Raw genomic sequence first — 25186 nt, forward strand, 5'->3', positions numbered from 1 at the left:
GCACCTCCACTGTACAAATTGTTCCAGCGCCCCTGCTAACATCTCTCTGACATAGCAGCACTGCATTATGGGGGCACTGAAGTTTCTGGGATCTAATCCTGCTTTAGTGCGGGGGGGAGAGGGTGGACTAGATGACCTCTAGAGGTCCCTTTCTGCCCCATGTTTCTATGAATCTATAATGACGATAATGCTTGTAATGGGGCCGCTGCCCTACACCAGGAGAGCAGGGGTTAAAAGCAGCCCTTGGAGTGGGCTGTGGCTAGGACCCAATTAGAAAAGGGATTAAGAGCAGCTGAGGGAGGCTGGCTCCGCAGCTGGCCACAGATGTGGCCAGCTCAATCAGGGCACAACCCGCCCTGATAAGAGGGTTGTGAGTTAGCAGCTCAGAGGTTCACTCCAGCCTTGGAGTGGGAAGGACCTATCTGCCTGGGAGCTCAGGGTACCTGAAGCAGAGCAGAGCAGAGTTGGGCAAGGGCAAGGGCAAGGGCAAGGGCAAGAGGTGCTGGGAAGGTCCAGCTAAGGCCTTGCTGAAGGCCAAAGGAGGTACTGGGGCTACAGGGAGACGGCTGGCCAAGAAAGGCAGCAGGTCCAACCCCGTTGCCAGTGATGAATGGCCCTTACAGACTGCAGTTTGCTCAAGAGAAAAGGGGCTAGATGATGACTGGCAGTAGCCATTGAGGTAAGGTGGGTATAGAGGATTGGGGGTTCCCCTGGGAGGGAAGATGCAAAGTGGGGGGGGGGTACTGGTGTGGGCAGAACCCCAAGGTAAAGGGCACCGGAGTATGGGAGGGACATAGGCCTAAGGAAGGAGAAACACCGACCAGCAGGAGGCGCTCCGAGTGCTGGAATTGAGCTAATTCTTGGACTGACCAGCAGGAGGTGCAGTGGTTGTGAGTCGGTGGTCTGTTACAATGCTTTTGCATAATTTGGATACAAAAATATCTGAGAGACTGGTTCTGCGTTATGTTTCATTCACATTTCTGTGATGCAGCGGCTCTGCATTCCGGTGTACTGTCATTTCTCTGACCTTGTGGCATTGCTTGATGGGGTACTGACATAGCAATGCTGAGTTATGAGGCATTGCTATTTCTGTGCCAGAGAGGAACTGTGCTCTTTGGATACTGACATTCCTGGGAGAGCCGCTCTTTGTCATGTTTCATTAAAATGCCTGTGCCTTGGCAGCGTTGCATTACGGGGCCCTGACATTGGTATGGCCTAGAGTCCTCGCCTGGTTGGGCATTCAGATTTCTGTGAGTAGCAATGCCGCATTAAGGGGCATTTCTTAGATGTATAGATTGTATTCTGAGATTTGAAAGCTAGAAGTGACCACTGTGATTGTTTAGTCAGATCTCCTGAATAACAAGTTCAATAGCTGTACTCTGTTCCATACACAGGCACTTATCAGGGCACAGGAATGGGCAGCCTGGGGGCCATGGCCCCCATCACTTTTTGCCAGCTGTTATGGTGAGCAATGGAGGACAGGCCTTTGGCAAGGGAGCAGGGATTCGGGGGAAGAGGTGAAGCAGGGGCGGGGCTTTGCAGGAAAGGGCGGGGCCTCAGGAAAGGGTGGGGAAGCACAAGGGTGGTGACTTGGGGAGAGGGATGGTGTGAGAGTAGGGACTCGGGGAAGGGGTAGGTGTGGGGGGCAGGATCACTGTTTGGGTGCCAGTGGCCCCACACACTTTTGGGGGGCTTCCACCTTTCCTTGAACTCCTAGGTTGTGATCAAGTCACCCTTTATTCTTTTTGTTCAGTGAAACAGAACTCATGGAGCTCACAACATGTGATTTTATTTGTAATTTTAAGGCCAGAAGGTGCCATTAGAGCATCTTGTCTCATCTCCTGTGTGTCGTAGGCCATTACGTTTTGCCCTGTTCCTGCTTTAGTGAGCCCAATACCTGGCACTTGGCTAAAACATCCTCCAGAAACGCATGTAGTCTTGATTTGAAGATATCTAGATATGGAGAATCCACCACTTTCCTTGATAGCTTGTTCCAACAATTCATCAGCCTCCCTACCCAAAAAAAAGAGTCTAATTTAAATTTGCCTGGCTTCAGCTTCTGGCCATCAGCTTTTGTTCTGCCTTCCTCTTCTAGGTCAAAGACCTGCCCCCTCCCTCCTGAGTATCCATTATCTTCTCTCCACGAAGAGACTTAGGCATTGTAACGAAGTCGCATATCAAACTTCTTTTTGATAAAGTGAGCAGACTGAGCTCTGTCTCTCTGTCAGGCATTTTTTCCAGCCCCCAGATAACTTTTCTGGCTCTTTTCTGCCCCCTCTCCAAATTTTCAACAGCCCTTTAAAAATGTGGACACCAGAACAGGACACATGTTCTAGTACCAGTCTAACAAATGCCATTTACAGAGGAAAAATCACCACCTTCCTCAAAAGTCCCCTTTTATCCAGCCAAGAATTGCATCTGTGCTTTTTGCCACAGCATCGCACTAGGCGCTTGTGTTCAGTTGCTTGTCCCCCATAATCCTTCTCAATCCCTGCTTTCCAGGACACAGCACCCCATTCCGTAGGTCTGGTCTGCATCCCTTCCTCTTAGAGGTATAACTTTTTTCATTTGGCTTCACTAAAACACATTTTGTGCCGATGGGCCCAGCCTACCAACTGATCCAGAGCACTCTGTTTGACTGCCCTGTCCTCGTCATTTTCTGCTCTGCCAATTATTGTTTCATTTGCAAATTTTATCAGCCGCGATTTGACATTTACTTCCAGATCACTGCCAAAAGTGCTGAATGGGGTCAGACTCAGTACTGATCTCTGCAGAACCCCACTAGAAACTACTCCCCTGCGATGAAAATTCCCCCTTGACAACTACTTTTGAAATCTGTCAATTATCTAGGTCATAACCAATTTAACATGTTTCATTGATATTGTGCAATGCTCATTTTTTAAATCAAAATGTTGTGTGGTCCTAAATCAGATGCCTTATAAAATCAGTATATTATATCTCTGCAGTTACCACAAACCCATGTTGACTGGCACTGCTTCTATTCCTATTCTTTTATATTTTATCACTTGAATCCTGTATCAGCTTTTCCATTCTATTCTCCAGGTCATCCTGCTTGTCCTTACTGAATATTGGCACGACATTAGCATTGTTCCAGTCTTCTGCAATTTCCCTGGTATTCAAAGAACTAGTAAAAATTAATACCAGTGGGCATGAGATCTCCTCAGCCAACATTTTTAGAACTCCTGGGGGCAAATTTTCCAGGCCCACTGATTTAAAAAAAATGTTTATCTCTAGCAGATGTTGTTTGGAATCCTCTTCAGTTACTAATTACTGGAAAGTACTCCATCACCTTAATATGATACAAGCACATTATCCTGCTTCCTTCCAAATACAGAATGGAAATACTTATTGAACACTTCTACCTCTTCTGCATTATTACTACCAATTTTATGAACTAACAATGTGTCAATACCATTGCTAGGATTTCTTTTGTTCTTAGTATACTTTAAAAAATCCTTATTGTCCTTACTGGCCCTGCCAGCCATAGTGTTTTCTCTGATGTCTTTAGCTTCCCTTATCAATTTTCTGTACTTCGTGACTTCTAATTTGTATTGATTTGCTCTCTATTTCCACTTCTTTCCATTTGTTATATGTTGCTCTTTTGTTTCTAACCACTGCCTTCACTTTCCCACTGAACCAGGATGGTCTGCAGTATAGATGTCTTGGCTTGGAGTGGAGCCTGGGTTCTGGGACCCTCCCTCCTTGCAAGATCTCAGAGCCCATGCTGCATCCCAAGCATCTACACTGCAATTTAAAGCTGGGTGAGCCTGAGTCAGCTGACCCTGACCATCTGTAGGTGTTTTATGACAGTGTAGATGTACCCATAGTGTGCATATGTTGTGCTTCTCACACACATGCACATATATCTTTCTCAAACAATACCCACCCACCTACACTGGTATTCATCTGCCTGTTCAAATCCCTCCATCCACATCTCAGATTTATAGCCAGTCTTGCATGTGGCCTGTGCTTTGGGTGGTGGCTCCTGTGTTTCATCTGTCTGTTCCATAAAGGAGCTTCATTGCTTTTTACAATGCTTCCTGAATGAAGCACAGCTATTATGTCCACTAGCTTCAAGGAGGTTTTACCTAGCCCTGAGCATAACCATATACGGCCATTGACATTTCTGTGACATAGTGAGGGCACTGACATTTCTGCAGCGGCTTCAAATAAATCTGAAACCAGAGAGTTTTAGGGAGTGCATTTTCCTTACCTATAGGCTTCAGTTTGCCTCAGGTGGTGGCTAGCTCATTTGCTGCCCTTTTGTGCAAAAGAGAATTTCTCACTTTCATTTACTCTGATAGAACTTTACATTGTGCCACACAGCATTTTTTACACACAATGCACTGTTCCGTTTGGGAAATTGCAAAATGTGAATCTGGAGGATTTGCCAAACCGTTAGGGATTGGGTGAATTTCCCCTTCCCTGGGATAAAATGGATTTGAGATTTGCACAGGATTTGAACTTCTCATCTCCTGCCTTTGTTACCCTTCACAGCCAGTGCCTTTTAGCCTCTATGACCCATAATGGTGGAGAATCACCTTAGCCAGATGTTTCTGTTTAGATGATTGACAGTGATATTGTTAACAATATTTGATTATTTAACTTTTCAATCTGCTGCTGACTCTGAAACCTAATGTTGAAACTCACGGGTCACTAAAACCCCTCAAAGCTGTTATAGATTCATAGATTCTAGGGTCAGAAGGGACCAATGTGATCATCTAGTCCGACCCCCTGCACAAAGCAGGCCACAGAATCCTACCCATCCACTTCTATAACAAACCCCTAACCTATGCCTGAGTTATTGAAGTCTTCAAATTGTGGTCTGAAGACCTCAAGCTGCAGAGAATCCACCAGCAAGTGACCCATGCCCCACACTGCAGGGGAAGGCGAAAAACCTCCAGGGCCTCTGCCAATCTGCCCTGGAGGAAAATTCCTTCCCGACCCCAAATATGGCGATCAGCTAAACCCTGAGCATGTGGGCAAGACTCACCAGCCAGCACTCAGGAAAGAATTCTCTGCAGTAACTCAGATCCCATCCCATCCAACATCCCATCACCAAACACTGGACATACTTATCTGGCGATAATCAAAGATCAATTGCCAAAGTTAGGCTCTCCCATCATACCATCCCTTCCATAAACTTATCAAGCTTAATCTTAAAGCCAGATATGTCTTTTGCCCCCACTACTCCCCTTGGAAGGCTGTTCCAGAACTTCACTCCTCTAATGGTTAGAAACCTTCGTCTAATTTCAAGTCTAAACTTCCTAGTGTCCAGTTTATACCCATTCGTTCTTGTGTCTACATTTATACTAAGCTTAAATAATTCCTCTCCCTCCCTAATATTAATCCCTCTGATATATTTATAAAGAGCAAGCATATCCCCCCTCAGCCTTCTTTTGGCTAGACTAAACAAGCCAAGCTCTTTGAGTCTCCTTTCATATGACAGGTTTTCCATTCCTCGGATCATCCTAGTAGCCCGTCTCTGAACCTGTTCCAGTTTGAATTCATCCTTCTTAAACATGGGAGACCAGAACTGCAGACAGTATTCCAGATGGGGTCTCACCAGCGCCTTATATAACGGTACTAACACCTCCTTATCTTTGCTGGAAATACCTCGCCTAATGCATCCTAAAACTGCATTAGCTTTTTTAACGGCCATATCACATTGGCGGCTCATAGTCATCCTGTGATCAACCAATACTCCAAGGTCCTTCTCCTCCTCTGTTGCTTCCAACTGATGCGTCCCCAGTCTATATCTAAAGTTCTTATTATTAATCCCTAAGTGCATGACCTTGCACTTTTCACTATTAAATTTCATCCTATTACTATTACTCCAGTTTACAAGGTTGTCCAGATCTTCCTGTATGATATCCCGGTCCTTCTCCGTGTTAGCAATACCCCCCAGCTTCGTGTCATCCGCGAACTTTATTAGCACATTCCCGCTTTTTGTGCCAAGGTCAGTAATAAAAAGGTTAAATAAGATTGGTCCCAGAACCGATCCTTGAGGAACTCCACTAGTAACCTCTTTCCAGCCTGACAGTTCACCCTTCAGTACGACCAGTTTTAGTCTCCCCTTTAACCAGTTCCTTATCCACCTTTCAATTCTCATATTCATCCCCATCTTTTCCAATTTGACTAATAATTCCGCATGTGGAACCATGTCAAATGCCTTACTGAAATCTAGGTAAATTAGGTCTACCACATTTCCTTTGTCTAAATAGTCTGTCACCTTCTCAAAGAAGGAGATCAGGTTGGTTTGGCACGATCTACCTTTAGTAAAACCATGTTGCACTTTGTCCCAATTACCATTGACCTCACTGTCCTTAACTACTTTCTCCTTCAAAATTTTTTCCAAGACCTTACGTACTACAGATGTCAAACTAACAGGCCTATAGTTACTTGGATCACTCTTTCTCCCTTTCTTAAAGATAGGAACTACGTTAGCAATTCTCCAGTCGTACGGTACAACCCCTGAGTTTACCGATTCATTAAAAATTCTCGCTAACGGGCTTGCAATTTCATGTGCCAGTTCCTTTAATATTCTCAGATGAAGATTGTCCGGGCCCTCCGATTTTGTCCCATTAAGCTGTTCAAGTATGGCTTCTACCTCAGATGTGGTAATATCCACCTCCATATCCTCATTCCCATTTGTCATCCTTCCATTACCCCTAAGCTCCCCATTAGCCTTATTAAAGACTGAGGCAAAATACTTATTTAGATATTGGGCCATGCCTAGGTTATCCTTAACCTCCATTCCATCCTCAGTGTGTAGTGGTCCCACTTCTTCCTTCTTTGTTTTCTTCTTATTTATATGGCTATAGAACCTTTTACTATTGGTTTTAATTCCCTTTGCAAGGTTCAACTCTACTTGGCTTTTAGCCTTTCTCACTTTATCCCTACATGTTCTGACCTCACTAAGATAGCTTTCCTTGCTAATCCCACCCTTCTTCCACTCCTTGTAGGCTTTCTGCTTTTTCTTAATCACCTCTCTGAGATGCTTGCTCATCCAGCTTAGTCTACAACTCCTGCCTATGGTTTTTTCCCCTTTCTTGGGTTGCAGGCTTCCAATAGTTTCTGCAGCTGCGACTTAAAGTAATTCCAGGCCTCTTCCGCATTTAGATCCACAAGTTCTTCAGTCCAATCCACTTCCCTAACTAATTTCCTTAATTCTTTAAAGTTAGCCCTTTTGAAATCAAAAACCCTAGTCCCAGATCTATTTTTGTTTATCCTTCCATCTAGTTTGAACTGAATTAGCTCAGGATCACTCGAACCAAGGTTGTCCCCTACAACCATTTCTTCTAGGAGGTCCTCACTGCTCACCAAAACCAAATCTAAAATGGCATCCCCTCTTGTCAGTTCTTCAACTACTTGGTGAAGGAATCCATCAGCTATCACATCCAGAAAAATCTGATCCCTACTATTCTTGCTAGCACTTGTACTCCAGTCTATATCTGGGAAGTTAAAGTCTCCCATGATCACACATTTCCCATTAGTGTTTACTTCCTTCAAAACATTAAAGAGGTCTCTATCCATATCCAAATCAGATCCTGGCGGTCTGTAGCACACCCCAAGCACTATCTCAGGGGAGGCTCTAGTAGCTTTCTTTCCCAGTGTCAGGCTCTCCGCAGATTCAGGCAAGCATCGTAGCCAGAATTTTCAAAAGAGCTCAGCACCTACAGTCAAGGCCAGACTTTCAAAAGACTTCAGCTCCCATTAATCACCACAGTAAATGGCCAGATTTTCACAAGTGCTCAGCAATTTGGGTGCATATTGGACGCTGAGCTTTTATAAAAATCTGGGCCCCAGTTAGGAGTGCTGAGCAGCTGAATATTTGGCTCTGAGCAGCAATGGTGCAAATATAAATGGCTGTGGGCCTGATTCTACTTTACACAAATTGCCCTGCTCTGGCAGTGGGAAGGGGCTTTAGTGTAGAAGTTACATCTGCTCCGGGTTCCCTTTATGGTACCAGGGAAAGATTCTGCCTCCCAGCTCCTCCCCTCTTACAATACTGCATCAGCACACAGGGTGATAAAAGCCCCTGAGATATGTGGAGAATTCCCCTAGCAGTCACCCCACAGCAGAGGAAAGAGACCTTAATGTAAATGGAACCAGACCCTTCATGCTAATCTGGAATTTTCCTACTAAATATATTTTTGTTGGGAAATGCCTATTTGTCAAAATGGAACCATCTCACCAGAAAGGATCAGACAAACTTCCCATCTTTCAAAAACATTTGGGGAAAAAAACAAGTTTTGAAATTATCAGTGTGACAGGTTGGGTCAGACTCCCTTGGGACTGTCACCTGCTGTGCTGAAACTACCTCTGAGCCAGTTTTCCCCACCAGCTTGGGAATCCGGAACCCTGCCTTGCAGAAGAGTAGCATGTCTGGCTCAACAACACAGACCCAACTACACCCCAAAGCTGCAGGCTTTAAGTGAAAACCAATTAGCAGGTATTCCTGTCTCCAGCACCCAGCTCCCAGTGGGATCCACACCCCAGATAAATCAGTTTTACTCTGTATAAAGCTTTTACCAAGTAAACTCATAAATTGTCCACCCTCTATAACAGAGAGAGAGATGCACAGCTGTCTGCTCCCCCAGGCATTAATCACTGACTCTGGGTTAGTTAATAAACTATTTTATTCAGCATAAAGTATGATTTAAGTGGTTTCAAATAACAGACAACAAATTAAGCTACCAAGTAAAATGAAACAAAACACACATGTCTAAACCCTAATACATTAAGAAACTGAATACAGGTCAAGTCTCACCCTCAGATGTTCCAATAAGCTTCTTTCACAGACTAGACTCCTTCTTAGCCTGGGCTAGTACAGTCCTTGTTAGTTCCAGCTCAGCTGGTAACTAGGGATTTCTCATGTCTGCAGCCCCCTTTTTTCTGTTCCACCCCCTTGTATGCTTTTGGCACAGGCAAGAATCTTTTCTCTCTGGGTCCGCGCTCCTTCTTCTAAATGGAAAAGCAGCAGGTTTAAGGGATGGATTCCACCATTCTTCCTGGGCTGGCTTACATGAACACAGGAAGGCTGGCAAAGTTCGGGGTGGGAAAATATTTCAAAATCTCCCCAATTCTCACCAGACAGGAACACCGTTTCCCACCAGCCCTACAGGCACATTTCCAAAAGAGTCCGTTCAAATGGAGTACCTCTTGAACCACCAGTGGCACTGAGGGTTTGGACAGAGCTAATCTAATAAAATAAGGGAAAGGAGGAAACACATTTAATGTCCTGTATTGGGTTGTTGAGGAAAGCAGCTACGTCTCATTAAATCTTAAGCCAGGTCTACACTACAGAGTTAGATCAACACAAGGGCAGCTTACATTAACCTAACTAGGGAAGTGTCTACACTTACATTTCTCACACGCCCAGTGGCACTACCCAACTACACTGATTTAATTCCTCCACCTCCACAAGCAGTGTAGCATCAAGGTCAATGCAGTGTCAGGGTGTAGACACTGTGCTGGTCAAATCAACTGTTACTGGCTTTCAGGAGCCCTCCCACAATGCCCCGTCCTGACAGTACAATCGATGCAAGTGTTCCTGGTGAGACCATGCATGGCCAGCACAAAAAGCAAAGTGTAGACACGCACAAGCGATGTAATTACTGCAGAGGCTATATGCCAACATAAATTAGGTTGACTTAATTCTGTAGTGTAGACATGGCCTTACTTGGCAAATGAATACAAATTGGCTTGGATATGAACATTCCTGTGGATTGAGAACTGGCTGAAAGGCCATGAACAAGAGTAACTAATGCTGCATAGAGCTGGAAGAGGCGTTTGGTAGGGCTCACAGGGCTTGCCTACACTACCCACCTGATTGGCAGGCAGCGATCGATCCAGCGGGGATTGATTATCGCATCTATAGACGTGATAAGTCAACCACTGGGTGCTTTCCCATTGACTCCAGTACTCCACTAGAACAAGAAGCGCAAGCAGAGTCAATGAGAGAGCATCAGCTGTGAACTTACCCCAGTGAAGACAACGCAGTAGTGTAGACAAGCCCACAGGGAGCAGCAGTGTTAGAAATGGGCCTGTTTAACACACTGGGCTTGTCTACACCACTGTGGGGGGTCAATTTAAGATAAGCAACTTCAGCTACATGAATAGCGTAGCTGAAGTTGACTGACTTAGATCTACTTACCATGGTGTCTTCACTGCAGTAAGTCAACAGCTGATGCTCCCCTGTCAACTCCGCCTGTGCCTCTCATTCTGATGGCGTACTGGAGTCGACAGGAGAGCGCTCAGCAGTCAGTTATTGCATCTATACTAGACACAATAAATTGACCCACACACACACACACACACGCCCCGCCGCTGGATTGATCACTGCCCGCCGATCTAGTGGGTAGTGTAGACAAACCCACTGTTTAATGAGCAGGGCGGAGGGGAGTAAAGGGCACATGAGTGAAATTTGCAGGTGATACTAAACTGGAAAGAGTGGCAAACACCAGTTAGGGCTGGGAAATCACTGGCTTGACTCTTCACATTTACATCTGTAACTCCATTGGCTTGACTCCTGATTTACACCTGTGGAAGTGAGAACAGACTCAGGCTGTGTCTACACTTACCTGCAACAGCAGCAGCGCTTCAGTGTAGCCACTGACTCCAGAGAGAGGAGGGGTTCTCCCATCTCTATAATGAATCTACCTCCCCCAAGAGGCGGTGGCTAAGTCAATGGAAGAATTCTTTGGTCAGCCGAGCACTGGCTACACTGGTGGTTAGGTTGGCTTAACCAAATCGCTGAGGGGTCTGGATTTTTCACACCTCTGAGCAATGTAGCTGGTTTGACTTAGCTTTTTAGTATAGACCTGGCCTCAGGCCTTGCATTCCAGAACCTTAGTAGCCCTGTTGTGGCTTTTATCCACTCCTGAGAAGCTTTGGTCTATGTGTGAGAGGATATTCAGTGAGAGCCAGGCACATCAGGGCACCAAAAATATTTGTGACCTTAGGTCAAATGTGGTGAGTTATTTTTGACTGAAGGGGGGGGAAAAACACTGACAAAAATATTTTTGGAAATGTCAAAATGTTTTTGTTTCAGAAAGGAGACTTTTCCAAATTCAGCTAATAAAAAAAACCCCAAAAAGATGGAAAAACACTTGAAAAAATGACACAATGAAATGAGAAACTAAAAAACAAAATTAAATTTGCCAAGGTCAAATTAAAAGTTTTGTTTGACTTGAAACAATGTTTGGGGCTTTCCATTTTTGGTGAGAAATACCAAAAACAATTCAGTTTTGGGTCAAACCAAACTCTTCAACCTTTTTTTGGTTTGGGGGCCAAACTGCTCAGATGAAGATTGAGCCCAGCCTAGGTACTGACATGAAGGGGTAGGTGCATTAGAAACATACCAGCCAGCTCAGAGAACTCAAGAGAGACTGCTTGTCATCAAGTGTTTTATAGGCATCACACCCAAGAAGAGTTCTGAGAAGGGTTTTCAAGGAGGAGAATATGGTGGCCTGTGGGTGTTTATCCGGAGCGCCTCCCAAGTGTGAGTGGCAGCCTGGGGAAAAACATGAAGGTTCTTGTTTGACAACATGATGGAGGCTGGCAGGAGTCGATATCTGGCTGATGAATGAGAGACGATAGGTGGGTGGCAATAGGTTGTGCTTCCCATGCAGATCAGTGCCAACGAGAAGAATCTCTGGGTGGCAAATGTCACTTGGCTTATGTGAATGAGCCAGCCCTGCAGGATGCTGTTGCCACCCTTCTGCCTGCTCTTCCCCATGCCTCTCAGCTGTGGCCACTGTGGCAGACCCCTCCCCTCTTCCTGACTCTGATCTGCAACTCTGGGAGCTCTGGTGTCTCCAGAGGAGAGAGCAGAGTTGAGCTTGTCCCTCAGCGAGATGGGCCTGACCCCCAGCCCTGCACGCCCCAAACAGATATGGGGGTGTTTGAGGTCTGGAGCGGAAGTGGAGATAGAGTGACCAAATGTCCTGATTTTTGGGGCTTTTTCTTATATAGGCTCCTATTTACCCCCCCCATCCTGATTTTTTTTTTTACACTTCCTATCTGGTCACCCTAAGTGGAGATGAGCTAGGGCTGACACCCCTTCCTAGAAGAGCAGCTTCCCATTCCCATCCGTGCCCCCAGTGGGTGAATTCCCCAGCTCGGGTCTCATGGGCTGCTTGGAAATATGGTTCCAGTTTCCTGTGGAGAAGGGGTGAACAGTAATACTGGAGGCAAAGGGGGCCGCTGGTCCCAAATTAGCTGCCATTGTCAGAATCGCTGTGAGTCGTCTCCCCTCTAAATGAAAGCAAAGGAGAGAGGCTCCGTCGGCTTGAACGTCATGGTATTTTGGCTTCAAACGATGCATTTAATAGATGGAATCTGCCCGCCAGGTGGGTGACTTTCAAGAGAGCCTGGAAGGGAAGGGGAAGGAGGCTGCTGATTGACAATAAGCATGGGAATGCAGCACCATGGGCGCAGGGGGGTCATTGTGTCTCAGGCTTGCCAGGTTAAATGGCCAAGGAAGCTAATGCTGGGGAACAGGACACCAGTGCTGTCAGCCAGCTCCCCCCAATTTATACCCCCCCTCAGCTCTCTTCCCACCACGGGGTGAATAGGACACTGCCTGCTGGGGTGGGGGGCTTCTTCCCCAGGAACCTCCCAGACTCTGCTCATGCTTCCTTGCTGCTGAGTGCAACATGTGCAAGCCCCTACCTGGCCCTGTCACAGGAGCAGAGTTCAGTTATAGTGTTTTGACTGCAGATCAAGTGGTCCTGGGTTCAGCTCCAAGTGCCCCCTTATAAGCTTAGTCTGGGGGGGGGAAGGGACTGCAGTGCTCTGCTCTGGGTCACCTCACTAGGGCACACAGCAAGATGGGGCACGGTCTGGGCTCTTGTGTTCGGATACATTCCAATCTACCTGGGAACTGGCTGCTGTTTGAATGGCCCCCGTCCCTGATGCATCGCCAAGATTACTGTTGCACGAACCAGCATCGCCACTTTGGTTTTGTGCTGTGGCTGTTTCAAGCACCCGGGGGACTGCCACTCGGGAAGCTGCGTGCCCTGCCCAGCCCCCGCATAGTCTCATCTCCCAGGCATCTCTTCCCCATGTGGATATCGGCCATCAAAGGGAGCAGTTTCACTGAATTGCATTCCCCTGGTGACAAATAGCCCAGCTTGCCAGGCAGCTTACATACCACAAAGAGGCAGGTTCCAGCCTGCTCCCACACATTAAAGAGACGACCCTGTGCTATTTACGCTGTCGGAGGCCTAATTATGGGAGCAATTTTCCCTGGATTCCAGCGGTGGGGTGGAGGGGTTGAGCTGGGACTGAGTGAGTGCTGGCACTGACACAACTGCGCAGGGCCAGCGGTGAGTGGGCATGCCTGGTACTGATCCCAGAAGCTTCTTACAGCTGACAGTCTCTGGCCTTTTTCAAAACACTGAAATAAACTCGGCAGCTTCTGAAATGAATCCGTCAGTTAGGACCCAGTTCACACTCATGCCTTTAAAAAAGGAACTGGATTTCTTGCCAGTTCTTAATTCCTACATTCCCCCTATCCTACGTATGCCCAATCTCAGGCATTGGTGGCTGAGTCTTACGCCTGACAAGGGCTTTCATGGGTCCTCCTAATGCCCTCCACCCCCAGCCATTGGGTGGCACCACTGCCATGGATGTGCTGTCATCTCTCATGAGTCTCATGGAATTTTGTGTTAAAGCCCCAGCTCCTGGAGTCATGTGAATGGGGATCACAGGTTACTTTTATTTTTAAAGAAAGTTTCTAGACCTTGTGGTTGCAGAACAGAGCTTGAAAATGTGACTGCATGGCTTGGCTTTAAAATCAGGAGATTTTAAAAACTAATCTCATGATTTTTGGGAGACCCAGCTCAGGATAGTTGAATGCACAGAGTTGGTGATGCTGCTCCAGCGCTTTGGTATCAGGCACCAGAAAGTGATACCCAGGAGGCAGATGCTCTATCTCCTCTTCAAGGTGGGAATGCCTTGTGGCCAAGGTATTGGGTTTAGGCTCAGGAGCTCTGGCTTCAATTCCTGGCTCTGCGACAGAGCCCTCATGTGATCGTGGGAAGGTCACATGTCCTCACTGTGCCCGAGTCATCATCTGTAAAAGTGACTGTAACAATTAGAACTGCTCAGAGAATGGAGTAGGGGAGGGTTCTACGTAAATGTTAGACTTTTCATCAAAAAATCAAAAGGCCAAAATCCATGTGAACGGAGGCATAGAGTTCAAGGCCAGAAGGGACCTCCAGATCTGACATCCTGTATAGCTCAGGCCACCAGCCCCACCCTGCCACCCCCACACCAAGCTCCACAATGTTTTACAGCCTTCAGAAGACTAAACTATTGTGTGCTACAGGCAAAGAATAGGAGGGACTGAGGTGCCAGCAATGCCCCAGGCCTGGGCAATGTCAGGGCATTGATTAAGTGAAATGTACCCAGATGGACCCCTTTGAATCTTACGGAGATTGTGGCCTAAGTGACATCTTGTGGCAGGTAATTCCACAGATCAATCCACATCATGTGAAAAACGCTTTCTTTTATTCTTTTTGAATTTGCCACCTTTTTGATTTCATGTCATGTCTCCTTGTTCCCATGTTGTGAGATGACAGAAGCTCTTGACCTCCCTTCTGCAGAGCATTTTCTGCTTTGTATTCCTCTACCATGCCCCCTTTTCCATTCACCTCCCTGTAAAGTAACCATCTCCACTGTTAGACCCTCCTCATTTGAGATTTTTCCTGCCCTTTACATTCTTGTCACTTGTCTCTGAACCCCCTCTTCCTCTAAAAACGGTCATCCTGGGTCAAACCAATGGTCCATCTAGCCCAGTATCCCATCTTCCGATACTTCAGAGGAAATTAACAGAACAGGGCAATTATCGAAAGATCCATCCAGTCCCAGTTTCTGGCAGTCAGAGGTTTAGGGACACCCAGATCATGGGGTTGCATGCCCTGATTATCTTGGCTAATAGCCATTGATAGATCAATTCATGGAGGGTAGATCCAACTTTTTTTTTTAACCCAGTTATACTTTTGGCCTTTCATAACATCCCCTGGCAATGAGTTCCACAGGTTGGCGATATATTGTGTGAAGTACTTCCTTACGATTGTTTCAAACCTGTTGCCTATTAATTTCATTGAGTGACCCCTGATTTTTGTGTTACTTGCAGTGGTAAATAACACGTTTTCTCCAGTCCAGTCAGGATTTTATAGACCTATCATATCTCCCCTTCTCTTTTCCAAACTGCAAAGTCCCAGTCATTTTAATCTTTCCTCATATAGAAGCAGTTCCATGCCCCTAATCATTTTTGTTGCCCTTCTCTGCACCTTTTCTAATTCTAATATCTTTTTTTGCGATGGGGCGACCAGAACTGCAGACAGTATTCCAGTGTGGGTGCACCATGGATTTATGTGGTGGCATTGTGATATTTTCTATATTGGTCTTTATCCTGTTGCTTATTCACCCGAAGTCTCCTGTAGCAATGGGTGTGACCCAGGGCACCCAAACCCTCCTGAGCTCTGGAGGAGTTTGGAGCTGGCTATGAACTCATGACTCTGCTCAACATTTTGATAGTGATGGTGATAAATTGGAAGGAATTCAAAGAGGCGTGACCCCAATGAGCAGGGATTTGGAGAGACTAACCTATGGGGAAAGCGTTAAATCCGTGAAGTTTGGCGAAGCAGCGGGGACACACTAACAGGCAGCACCTGGCCAAAAGGTGCCATCCAGGGCAGAGAGGGTGGCAAAAGAGGGCATAGGAACGGGGGGGAGGGTGTGAATAATTCCATTCATAATGAATTTCTCTGTGACCTAGCGAAGGGGGATCGTTCCCACACTGTTCTGCCATCATTATCAGCTTTTAGGCCAGCAAAGCAGAGTTTCTCCTTGCAGTTGCTGTTAGTGGCTATCTTTATGGAGGAAAAAAAGTCAAGGCTTCTTACAAAGGCAGTCATAAGTCTAATTTCCTCTCTCCTGCCTTAGTGACTGTAGCACAGAGTCCTCTCCCAGTGGGGCATGGAATGGGCCTCAGCCACATGGGTCATCACTGGGAACTGAGGTTTGGGTCCTTCCCGCCAGAAGCATGAGCCTCCCTCACCATTAGCCAGCAGCAGCAGTAGAAGGCCATTATCCCCTCATGTGGGTTAGCCACTAGATGTGGAACACTAATGAATGGGGTTCTGAGTGCAAGTCTTATGTTCAGCATTCAGTCATATCCACACTCTTCTCCTGGGCTGTAGCAAGAGGCATGAGGTGCAAGTTAAGTGTCCTCTGACAAAGCACTGGCGTTATAGAGATGTTGATGTGACACTGGCTCCTCTTTTCTGCAGGCGCCTCTCTGGAAACCAGCTCTCCCAGATCCCAGAAGAAGCCTTTTCTGGCCTCTACAGCCTGAAGATCCTGTAAGTACCGCGTTTCCCAAGGCACTGCTGTTGGAATCCTACAGGGCCATTGTCCCAGGGGGTCACACATGACATGGGACTTTGATCCATTCAGAGGCAGCTGCCAAGCCACAAGGCATCCAATTACCAGTTTCCAAATCCACATGGGTTAAAGTGCCAAGTCAAATGATCCTGTGGCAGCTTCAGGGCATGCTGGGGGCTCTGTCCTGCTGCTGGTCACCGCTACCGTCCATGCCGTTTTCTGTGTGTTCTGTAGGATTGTAGAAGAATAGAGAGATTCCCCGCCTTGGGGTGAGTCCGGGCAGAAGGAACCTTTCTGGGCTCTCTGTTTCAACCCCTGGCTGTGAGGAACTTTTGGTTTAGCTGGTTGTTTGTTTGCTCTGACACAGCTTGCACTGTTCAGAGAGAAAGGGTTACTCAGTGGTTCGAGCAGCAGCCTGGGATGGGGTAGAACTTAGCTCAAGTCTTGATCTGTTGCGCGACCTTGTACTGAGTAGATTGCCGTGCTGCAGCTCAGCTCCATGACATGTGTGCCCCTGGATCACGATACTGCCAGGGAACCAGCAATCAGTCCAGTCCTGGGGTCCTTACGCAGGGGAGTTTTGCCTGAGTACCCACTGCATCAGACACTTGTGTGATTTATCTGTACTTTGTAACTTCTCCTCCTTCACAGATTCTGTAACCTTTCCTCAGCCCCACGTCACGCCCTACTCCCTCTTACCTGGCCTTGTCTTCCTGAGAATGGGGACTAGCAATCCCTAGGCAGCATCTTTCTGGGACCAGACAGCCTTCTCCCTCCATCCCCGGTGCAACGTCAAGACCCAGAAAACCCCTGCTGGGTCTCCTAGCAGCCAATCACGCAAGCCCTTCCAACAGGGAAGGTGGTGTGAGGCTAGGGATGGCCCAGTGGACACAGACATATGATGGGCAGATGTTACCAAATTCACAGGGTAGAATTCATCACTGCAGAGATGGGGGTCCTCCCAGATTGGAATATGCCTGACTTTTTGCCGTTCCAAGAAGGTCCGTCACCGTCTCTGCTCAGCTATCCAGTTGCTCGTCCCTCTCTTCTCTTGACAAACACTTCTGAACATCTCTCCTGCAATAAACATTTCACCCCGGAGGCGATGTTTTGAACTCACCCGCACTGTGAAATCGGCGCAGACAGCATGGTTTATACGAAGCGAGCAGGTACAAACCTGCTCCCAGGATTAGAGAGTGCAGCCTTGTTTACTAGGTCTTCTGAAGATGTAAAGTATGAATCCTGCCCTAAATCTCTGGGCTTAGCAATCAGATGTTTCTTTATCCATAGCCTGCATTAGGCAAGGTATCAAAGGAACTTCGGAAAAACCGCAGCTCACCCACCCAATTTCAACAAGAGGAACGTTCTACTCCGGGAACTCGTGGGTTTTGAAAGCCTCTTTTGATCAGTTTATATTTAACTGAGTCCCAGCCAACTGTGGATGCAGAATGTAGGAACATTCTAGGAACGATGTGTTGTTCCCTGAGTTTGCACAGCGCCCCCTGCAGGCTAACGAGGAGCCAGCTCTGCCTCTCCAGACACCAGAGCAGACTGGGCAACACCTGTGTCCTGTGACAATTCCTGGGAGATGCCAGGCTCGGGCCTTGCCAGGTGCAGTGGGACCCTTTGGGCAGAGAGGTGAGGAAGGGAAATGCACATGGGGACTGGATCCTCCAAACGCAGACTGCAGCCTTGGAGTAAGCATCGCTGTATTCCTCTGCCGTCGAGGCAGGGAGCCAAGGCTAAGCCCAGCTCTTCAGGCTGACGCTGGCTGTTTCCTCTGCGAGGATCCCTCCCCTACTTATGGAACAAGACCTCAGGGCCAGCTCTCAGCACAGGGCCAGCATGCAACCATGCGGGGCCCTATTGTGCAGTGCCCAGGCCAGGGACGGAGGGGGACTGTGCGAGGAGGCAAATGCAGGCTTGGCCCAACCCAGGAGGCCCCACACATCTTAAAGCCCTGGGGCCATGCAGTCTCCCCCGCAGCCCAGAAGGGGGCGCTGACAACCTGAAGGTGCATCCTGCAGACCAAGACTTTCTGTACCTTGGGTTCCATTTGCCTGGGCTTAGTGGCTGCAGTTTGCTCCCCTCAATCCAGCACTGACAAGGTCACCTCCCAGGGGACAATATCTGATGAGCACCTCTGCCCTTCTGCACAGAGCCCCTGTGGGAGAAGGCAAAGAGAGGATTAAAATCCCCACCCCTGCCACCTCCAGCCTAGGAAAGATGCCAGCTGGTTGCTGTCTGTGCAGCGGTGGGGAATGCCCAGCTGTAGGGCCCAGCTCCCTGTGGAACAAGATACCCCCATAGACCCTGCTTTGGTTGCCAGGCCTGCAGGTGTGTATGGAGGGAAACTGCATGATCTGGCTGGGAGGCAGAAGTTCCTGGGGGGGAGGGGAGAAGGCTAGCTGGCTCCATGAGACCCACACCCCACCCCCTCTGGGGTGAGTCCAGGCTGAAGGAATCATTCCAGGCACTTAGTTTCAAACCCTGCTGGATATGGGGAACTTTTGGCTCAGTTGGTTATTAGCTCCGACCCAGTGGTTAGAGCAGTTGCCTGGGATGTGCAAGACCCTGGTTCAAATCCCTGCTCTGCCAAGTGCCAGAGAATCTTGCTATGACCTTGGGTAAGTCACTTAGACACTCCCTGTGCCTCCATTCTCCATTTGTATCATGGAGATGAGTGTGGATGCCTATGAGGGTAAAGACTGTGAGGCACTCATATGATCACCCTGTTACCATCACAGCTAAGTCCTGTAGGTATATCCTTCAGCTTGGGTCCCATGGGTGAGGCTTGACCTGTCTTTCAACCGCACTGAACATTGGGGCCTTTTCCATGTCTGTAATAAGGCTACTCTGGAAAGCAGGACTGGTGCGACTGTAGATAGCTCTGGTATGACTCTAGTGCACAAACAAAGGTCATTACCACCTGCCATAGTTACAATATAGTTTCCAAACTGTGCTATGGGCAGGGCCATGCAGATTTTGCCCAAAGCCCCTAAAACTGAGCGCCCCCCCATCAAAAAAATTACTACTGAGTGGAGAGGTGAGTCTGTCCCACATTCACCCTGCAGTGGTGTGTTCTGTCCCACGGGGCTGGGGGCATTGCAATCTGATAGATGGGGTTGCAGTGCCACTCTAGTTTGTGCCAGAGGGCAATGCCACTTACTCAGATTTGGCCCAGGTGCCCCTCTGTCATGACAGGGAGCGGCCAGGCCAAAGCTGAGAAGCGCTAGGTCACCATAGCACTTGGTTTGGGGGCCCTCACAAATAGGGGGAAAGGGAAAACTGCCCCACATGATATTCTCAAACTAGGGAAAGGTGGCTTAGATGAAATTGCTATAAGGTGGGTGCACAACTTGTTGAAAGTCCATGCTCAAAAGTGTTATCGATGGGTCACTGTCCAACTGTGAGGATGTATCTAGCAAGGTCCTGCAGAGGTCAGTCCTGAGTCTGATACTATTCAATGTTTTCATTAATGATTGGATAATGGAATGAAGAGTGAGCTTATGAAATCTGCAGATAAACCAAGATGAGAAGAGTTGCAAGTGCTTTGGAGGACAGGATTAGAATTAGGAAGGAAAAATCAGAACTACAGAATGCTCAATAGCTGGCTAGGTGGTACTGCTGAAAAGGATCTGATCTTTATAGGGGTTCACAAAAGGCATATGAGTCAACAGTGTGGTGCAGTTGCAAAATAAGGCTGATATCATTCTGGGGTGTATTAACAGGAGTATCATATGTGGGACATAGGAGGTAACTGTCCTGCTGTACTTGGCACTGGTGAGGACTTAGCTGGAGAATTGTGTCCAGTTCTGGATGCCACACTAGGGAAAAGGTGGACAAACTGAAGAGAGTCCAGAGGAAAGCAACCAAAATGCTAAAAGGTTTAGAAAACCTGACCCATCAGGAAAGGTTAAAAAAAACTGGGCCTGTTTAGTCTTGAGAGAGACTGAAGGGGGACTGATAACAGTCTTCAAATGTGTTAAGGGCTGTTATAAAGAGGACAGTGATCAATTGTTCTCCATGTCCGGAAAGTAGGACTAGAAGTAATGGACTGAATCTGCCGTGTGGGAGAATTAGGTTAGAGATTAGGGAAAACTTTTTAAGTCTAAGGATAGTTAAGCTCTGTGGAACCCCTGTCACTTTAAGAACAGGCTGTCCAACACCTGTCAGGGATGGTCCAGGTTTACATGGTCCTGCTTCAGCGCAGGGGACTGGATTAGATGACCTCCCAAGGTCCCTTTCAGCCTGACATTTCTATGATTCTATGATTCATAATTCCAAGACCAGAAGGGACCATTGTGATCATCTAGCCTGACTTCCTGTGTAACACAGGCCCTAAAACTTTCCCCAGATAATACCTAGAGCAGATCTCTTAGAAAAACATCCCATCGTGATTTAAAATTTGTCACTGAAGGAGACTCTATCCTGGCCTTTGGTAAATTGTTTCAGTCCTTAATTACTCTCACTGGTAAGAAATTATGTCTTATTTCCAGTCTGTATTTTTCTAGCTTCAACCTCCAGCCATTGGATCATGCTCTATCGTCCTCTGCTAGATTGAAAGGCCTATGATTAAATAGTTGCTCCCCATGCAGGTACTTACAAACTGTAATCAAGTCAACCCTTAACCTTCTCCTTGTTAATCTGAAAAGGTTTTGCTCTTTAAGTCTATCACTAAGGCAGGTTTTCTAATCCTTTCATCGTTCTTGGGGGCTCTTCTCTGACCCCTCTCCAATTTATCAACATCTTTCTTGAATTGTGGGCACCGGAACTGGACACAGCATTCCAGCAGCAGTCACACCAGTGCCAAATACAGAGGTCAAATAACCTCTCTGTTCCTACCTGAGATTCCCCTGTTTCTGCAACCAAGGATTGCATTAGACTTTCTGGCCACAGTGTCACACTGGGAGCTCACATACAGTTGCTTGTCCACGACAACCCTGAAACCTTTCTCTGTCACTGCTTAGAAACAGGCACCTATTTTGTAGGTATGACCTGCATTTCTTTTTCCTAGGTATATACAATTACATATAGCCATATTAAAACACATTGTTTGCTTGTGCCCAGTTTATTAAGTGATCCAGATCATTCATCTATCCTCTTCATTATTTACCACTCCCTCAATTTTTCTGTCATCTGCAAATTTTATTAGGAATGATTTAATGTTTTCTTCCAGGTCATTAACAAAAATGCTAAATAGTGTAAGGCCAAGACCGAATCCCTGCGGGACCCCATCAGAAACATGCCTACTCAACGATGATTTCCCCATTTGCAGTTACATTTTGAGATCTATCAGTTAATCAGCTTTTAATTTAATGTGTGCCATGTTTGATTTTATATATTTCTAGGTTTTTTTTAACCAAAAGGTCATGCAATACCAAGTCAAAGTATAGTATCAACACTATTATCTTTATCAACCAAACTTGTAATATAAAAAAATCAAATTTAGTTTGACAGGATCTATTTTCCACAAACCCATGCTGATTGGAACTAATTCTATAACCCTGCTTTAATTCCTTAGTAATTAAGTTCTATATCAGCTGCTCTATTAACTTGCCTGGAATCGATATCAGACTGACAGGTCTCTAATTACCCAAGTTTACCCATTTAAAATATTGGCACATTAGCTTTCGTCCAATCGTTTGGATCTTCTCCAGTGTTCTACGGCTTATTGAAAATCAACATTAATGCTCCAGCGAGCTTCTCAGCCAGCATTTTTAAAACTCTTGGATTCAAGTTATCTGGACCTGCTGATTTAAAGCTTGGTCCCCTAATACCTGGTCCTGCATCCTGGAGTACCCTGCCTTCCTCCTAGCATCCCCTGCTGCCAAGCTGTGCCCATTGATTGAGAGTGATATTAAAGATCTCACAGAAATCCCCCTCACTGCAAGATAGCGAATCCAAAACTGCTTTAGAATTCATCTGAACCATAGCATCTCCCTCTGGGGAGGTGCACGGGGCTTGCTGGGATAACAAGGCAAAGAGAGAGAGAGTCTGTGCTTGCAATGGCTGACCCAAGCAGTCTCTGCTGTTGAAATTAGTCATGTAAAAGTGTTTTAACTTTTCAGAAGCAATGCGTTCCCAGCCCTCATATCACTGGGCACATTCAGCATCCCTGAACCTTTGCTGCGAGGACTGGATGGAGGATAGGTTCCCGGCCAGGTTTGCAGAGATGCATTAGCCTGTTGTGTGCTCTTGATTTACTCCTCTCCTCCAAGAGCTGCCCTGATTATTTTCTGTAATGATATTGGCGGCTCCTTGGGAGTGAGGCCACTGGGTAGGGTTGCCAGGTGTCTGGTTTTCGACCGGAACTCCCAGTCGAAAAGGGATGCTGGCAGCTCTGTTCAGAACCACTGACTGGGCTGCTAAAAGTCCAGTCAGTGGTGCAGCAGGGCTAAGGCAGGCTCCCTGCCTGCCCTGGCTCCGCGCGGCTCCTGGAAGCAATGGCATGTCCCTGTGGCCCCTAGGCACAGGAGCGGCCAGGGGGCTCCATGTGCTGTCTCTGTCCAGAGTGCTAGCTCTGCAGCTCCCATGGCCTAGGTACCACAGGGACATGCCATTGCTTCTGGAAGCTGCCCTAGCCAGGGCAGGCAGGGAGCCTGTCTTAGCCCCGCAGTGCTGTGGACCAGGAGCCACCTGAGGTAAGTGCCGCACAGCAGGAGCCCACACCTCAAACCTCCTTCCGCACCCCAACCCCCTGCCCCAGATTGGAACCCTCTCCTGCACCCTAACTCCCTCCCAGAGTCTGCACTCCCCACCCCCTGCCCAGGTAGAGGATTATGTTCTCACCAAGGTGGAAACATTCCCATACTTGGGCAGCACCATCAGCCAGGACGGTGGAACAAGCCAGGACATCCGGAACAATCAGTAAAGACAGGAACACCTTCAGGAGCTTAAATACAGTCTAGAAATCATCAAAATACAACACCAAAACCAAACTCAAGACTTATCAGAGCTGCATACGTTCAACACTACTTTATAGTGCAAAATGCGAGGGAATGAGAAAGTATGCCCCAAAGCACTGTGCCACTGAATGAGGACAGCAAGAGAGGCACCCCACCCACCAACCCAAAGGGGCAGAGGAATCATTTTACTGGCTATTGGGCCCTATTCAGTCCTTGTGGAGTCACCAGCATGTGTGCGCTGTTGGTGTGAAAAGGCCTCCCTCTGATTGGGTAGCTTTCACACCCGTCCTGTCAGACAATGTCCTGGTCTCAGTCACACACGGCTTTGCCACCTCTCAGCTGGACCACACCAGTGCAACATCCCATGGTGTGAAGCCATCACGGTTCAGAACTCCACCGTGCATCTCCTTGGCAACATGGGCTACCATGAGCACATCACATCATCTGTCCTCCACTGTCTACGTGGGATTTCCATAGAACAGCAAGTCCATTTCAAGGGCCCAGTCCTTGTCGTCGTCGTCATCAAGACTCTCAAGGGCCCAGATCCCGGGTATCTAAAAGATTGTGTAAAGCTCTGGGCTTGCAACAGTGCATAAGAGTTCAACAGAACTTTCTATCACAAGGGGAAAAACTCATCCCAGCAGGAGACAGAGCTTTCAAGAGGGCTAGACGCTGACTGTGGAACAGTCCCCCACAGAAACACAGGACCTTCTCAAGCCTCACTGCTTCTGCTCCAAGTGCCAGGCACACTTCATCATCTGATATCCTCTGATATAAACACATGTCTAGGAGGTGATACCCAGAGATTGAATTAATAGATATTGACAGGCATGAGCTATCCAAAGGCACCAGCAATCAAGGGGCAACAGGCATCCCAGGCATGAGCTGTCTTAGAAATACTTTAATGTGTGTAGTTGTTGGAGGTGTATTTCATTCTGCTGAAGTTAGATATATTGAAAACTATGTATTGACACTGTTGGCTGTCACTGTAGATGCTCAGTGTCTCTTTTCCTTGTCCTGCTTGCAAGGTAGGGGGCTCGTAGGGAAGCATGAAACCTGGGCCTAGCAGCAGTCAGTTCTCCAGACAAGCAGTCTTGGATAAGGGGGTTATTTGTGCCTCGCTGCCTTAGGGAGCAGCCTGCTTTGTGTCTCTCTGTTTTTGTGTTCTTGGATGTTAGTCTGAATTCTGAGAAATAAAGTAGAGTTATGTTGCAATCTTCCAGCGAGACGATTTCTATCTCACTTCTCTGTATACCGGGAACATTAAAGATGTCTCTTTTGCCAGCTCTTTTGAAGCTGTGCCAGCTTCCCTCCCCTCCACCTACTCCAAGCTCTCAGCCATCATGTTTCAGGTCCAAGAAGAGCTCAGCCTCCATTCACCCCAGTTTTTGTGATTGGTGGCGTTGCAAGACCCCCTGGGAACAGGTCAGAGCCCCTATCGTTTTCACACAGCCTGCCCCCTAGCAGTGGGGAGCAGCTCTCAGTCTGAGCTGTGACAGGTGAACGACCCAGTGGGAAATGGGCTATGCATCCTCTTGCACCAGGATAGAGCAGGATCGACTCCACTGAAGTCCATGGGGCTGATTCTCCTCCTGCTGGTCCCATGTGGGGTCACTCAGCCTAGTGCAAAGTGGATGCAAAATCCTCCTGCAGGGCCAGGTTTGCCTAGACTCTCTGGCTGCTGTGTGTCACTTGGCTGCACTCCTAGCTGGTGAGAGGCAGGGGGGTGGTTGTGGCGGCATTGCAGCGTCTGCTGGTGCATCAGGTGCCTGGCAGAGGGAGACTGATGTTAGCAGAGTTACTCCTGCTTTACACCAACATGGGAGGAGAATCCAGCCCCAGTGAAGAATCCTCAG

At 47.4% G+C, this 25186-nt stretch overlaps 1 protein-coding gene across 1 annotated transcript in view; it reads left to right on the plus strand.

Annotated features, from left to right (window-relative positions):
- The window catches only part of LGR6 (leucine rich repeat containing G protein-coupled receptor 6), a 147394-nt gene that overhangs the window by 10884 nt on the left and 111324 nt on the right, over positions 1-25186 (plus strand). The window contains exon 2 of the mRNA XM_050953796.1: positions 16329-16400. Coding sequence (XP_050809753.1) covers positions 16329-16400 — 72 coding nt within the window. The remainder of the gene's footprint in view (positions 1-16328; positions 16401-25186) is intronic.

This window comes from Gopherus flavomarginatus, chromosome 5 (assembly GCF_025201925.1).
Source record: "Gopherus flavomarginatus isolate rGopFla2 chromosome 5, rGopFla2.mat.asm, whole genome shotgun sequence".
Classification (NCBI taxonomy): Eukaryota; Metazoa; Chordata; order Testudines; family Testudinidae; genus Gopherus; species Gopherus flavomarginatus.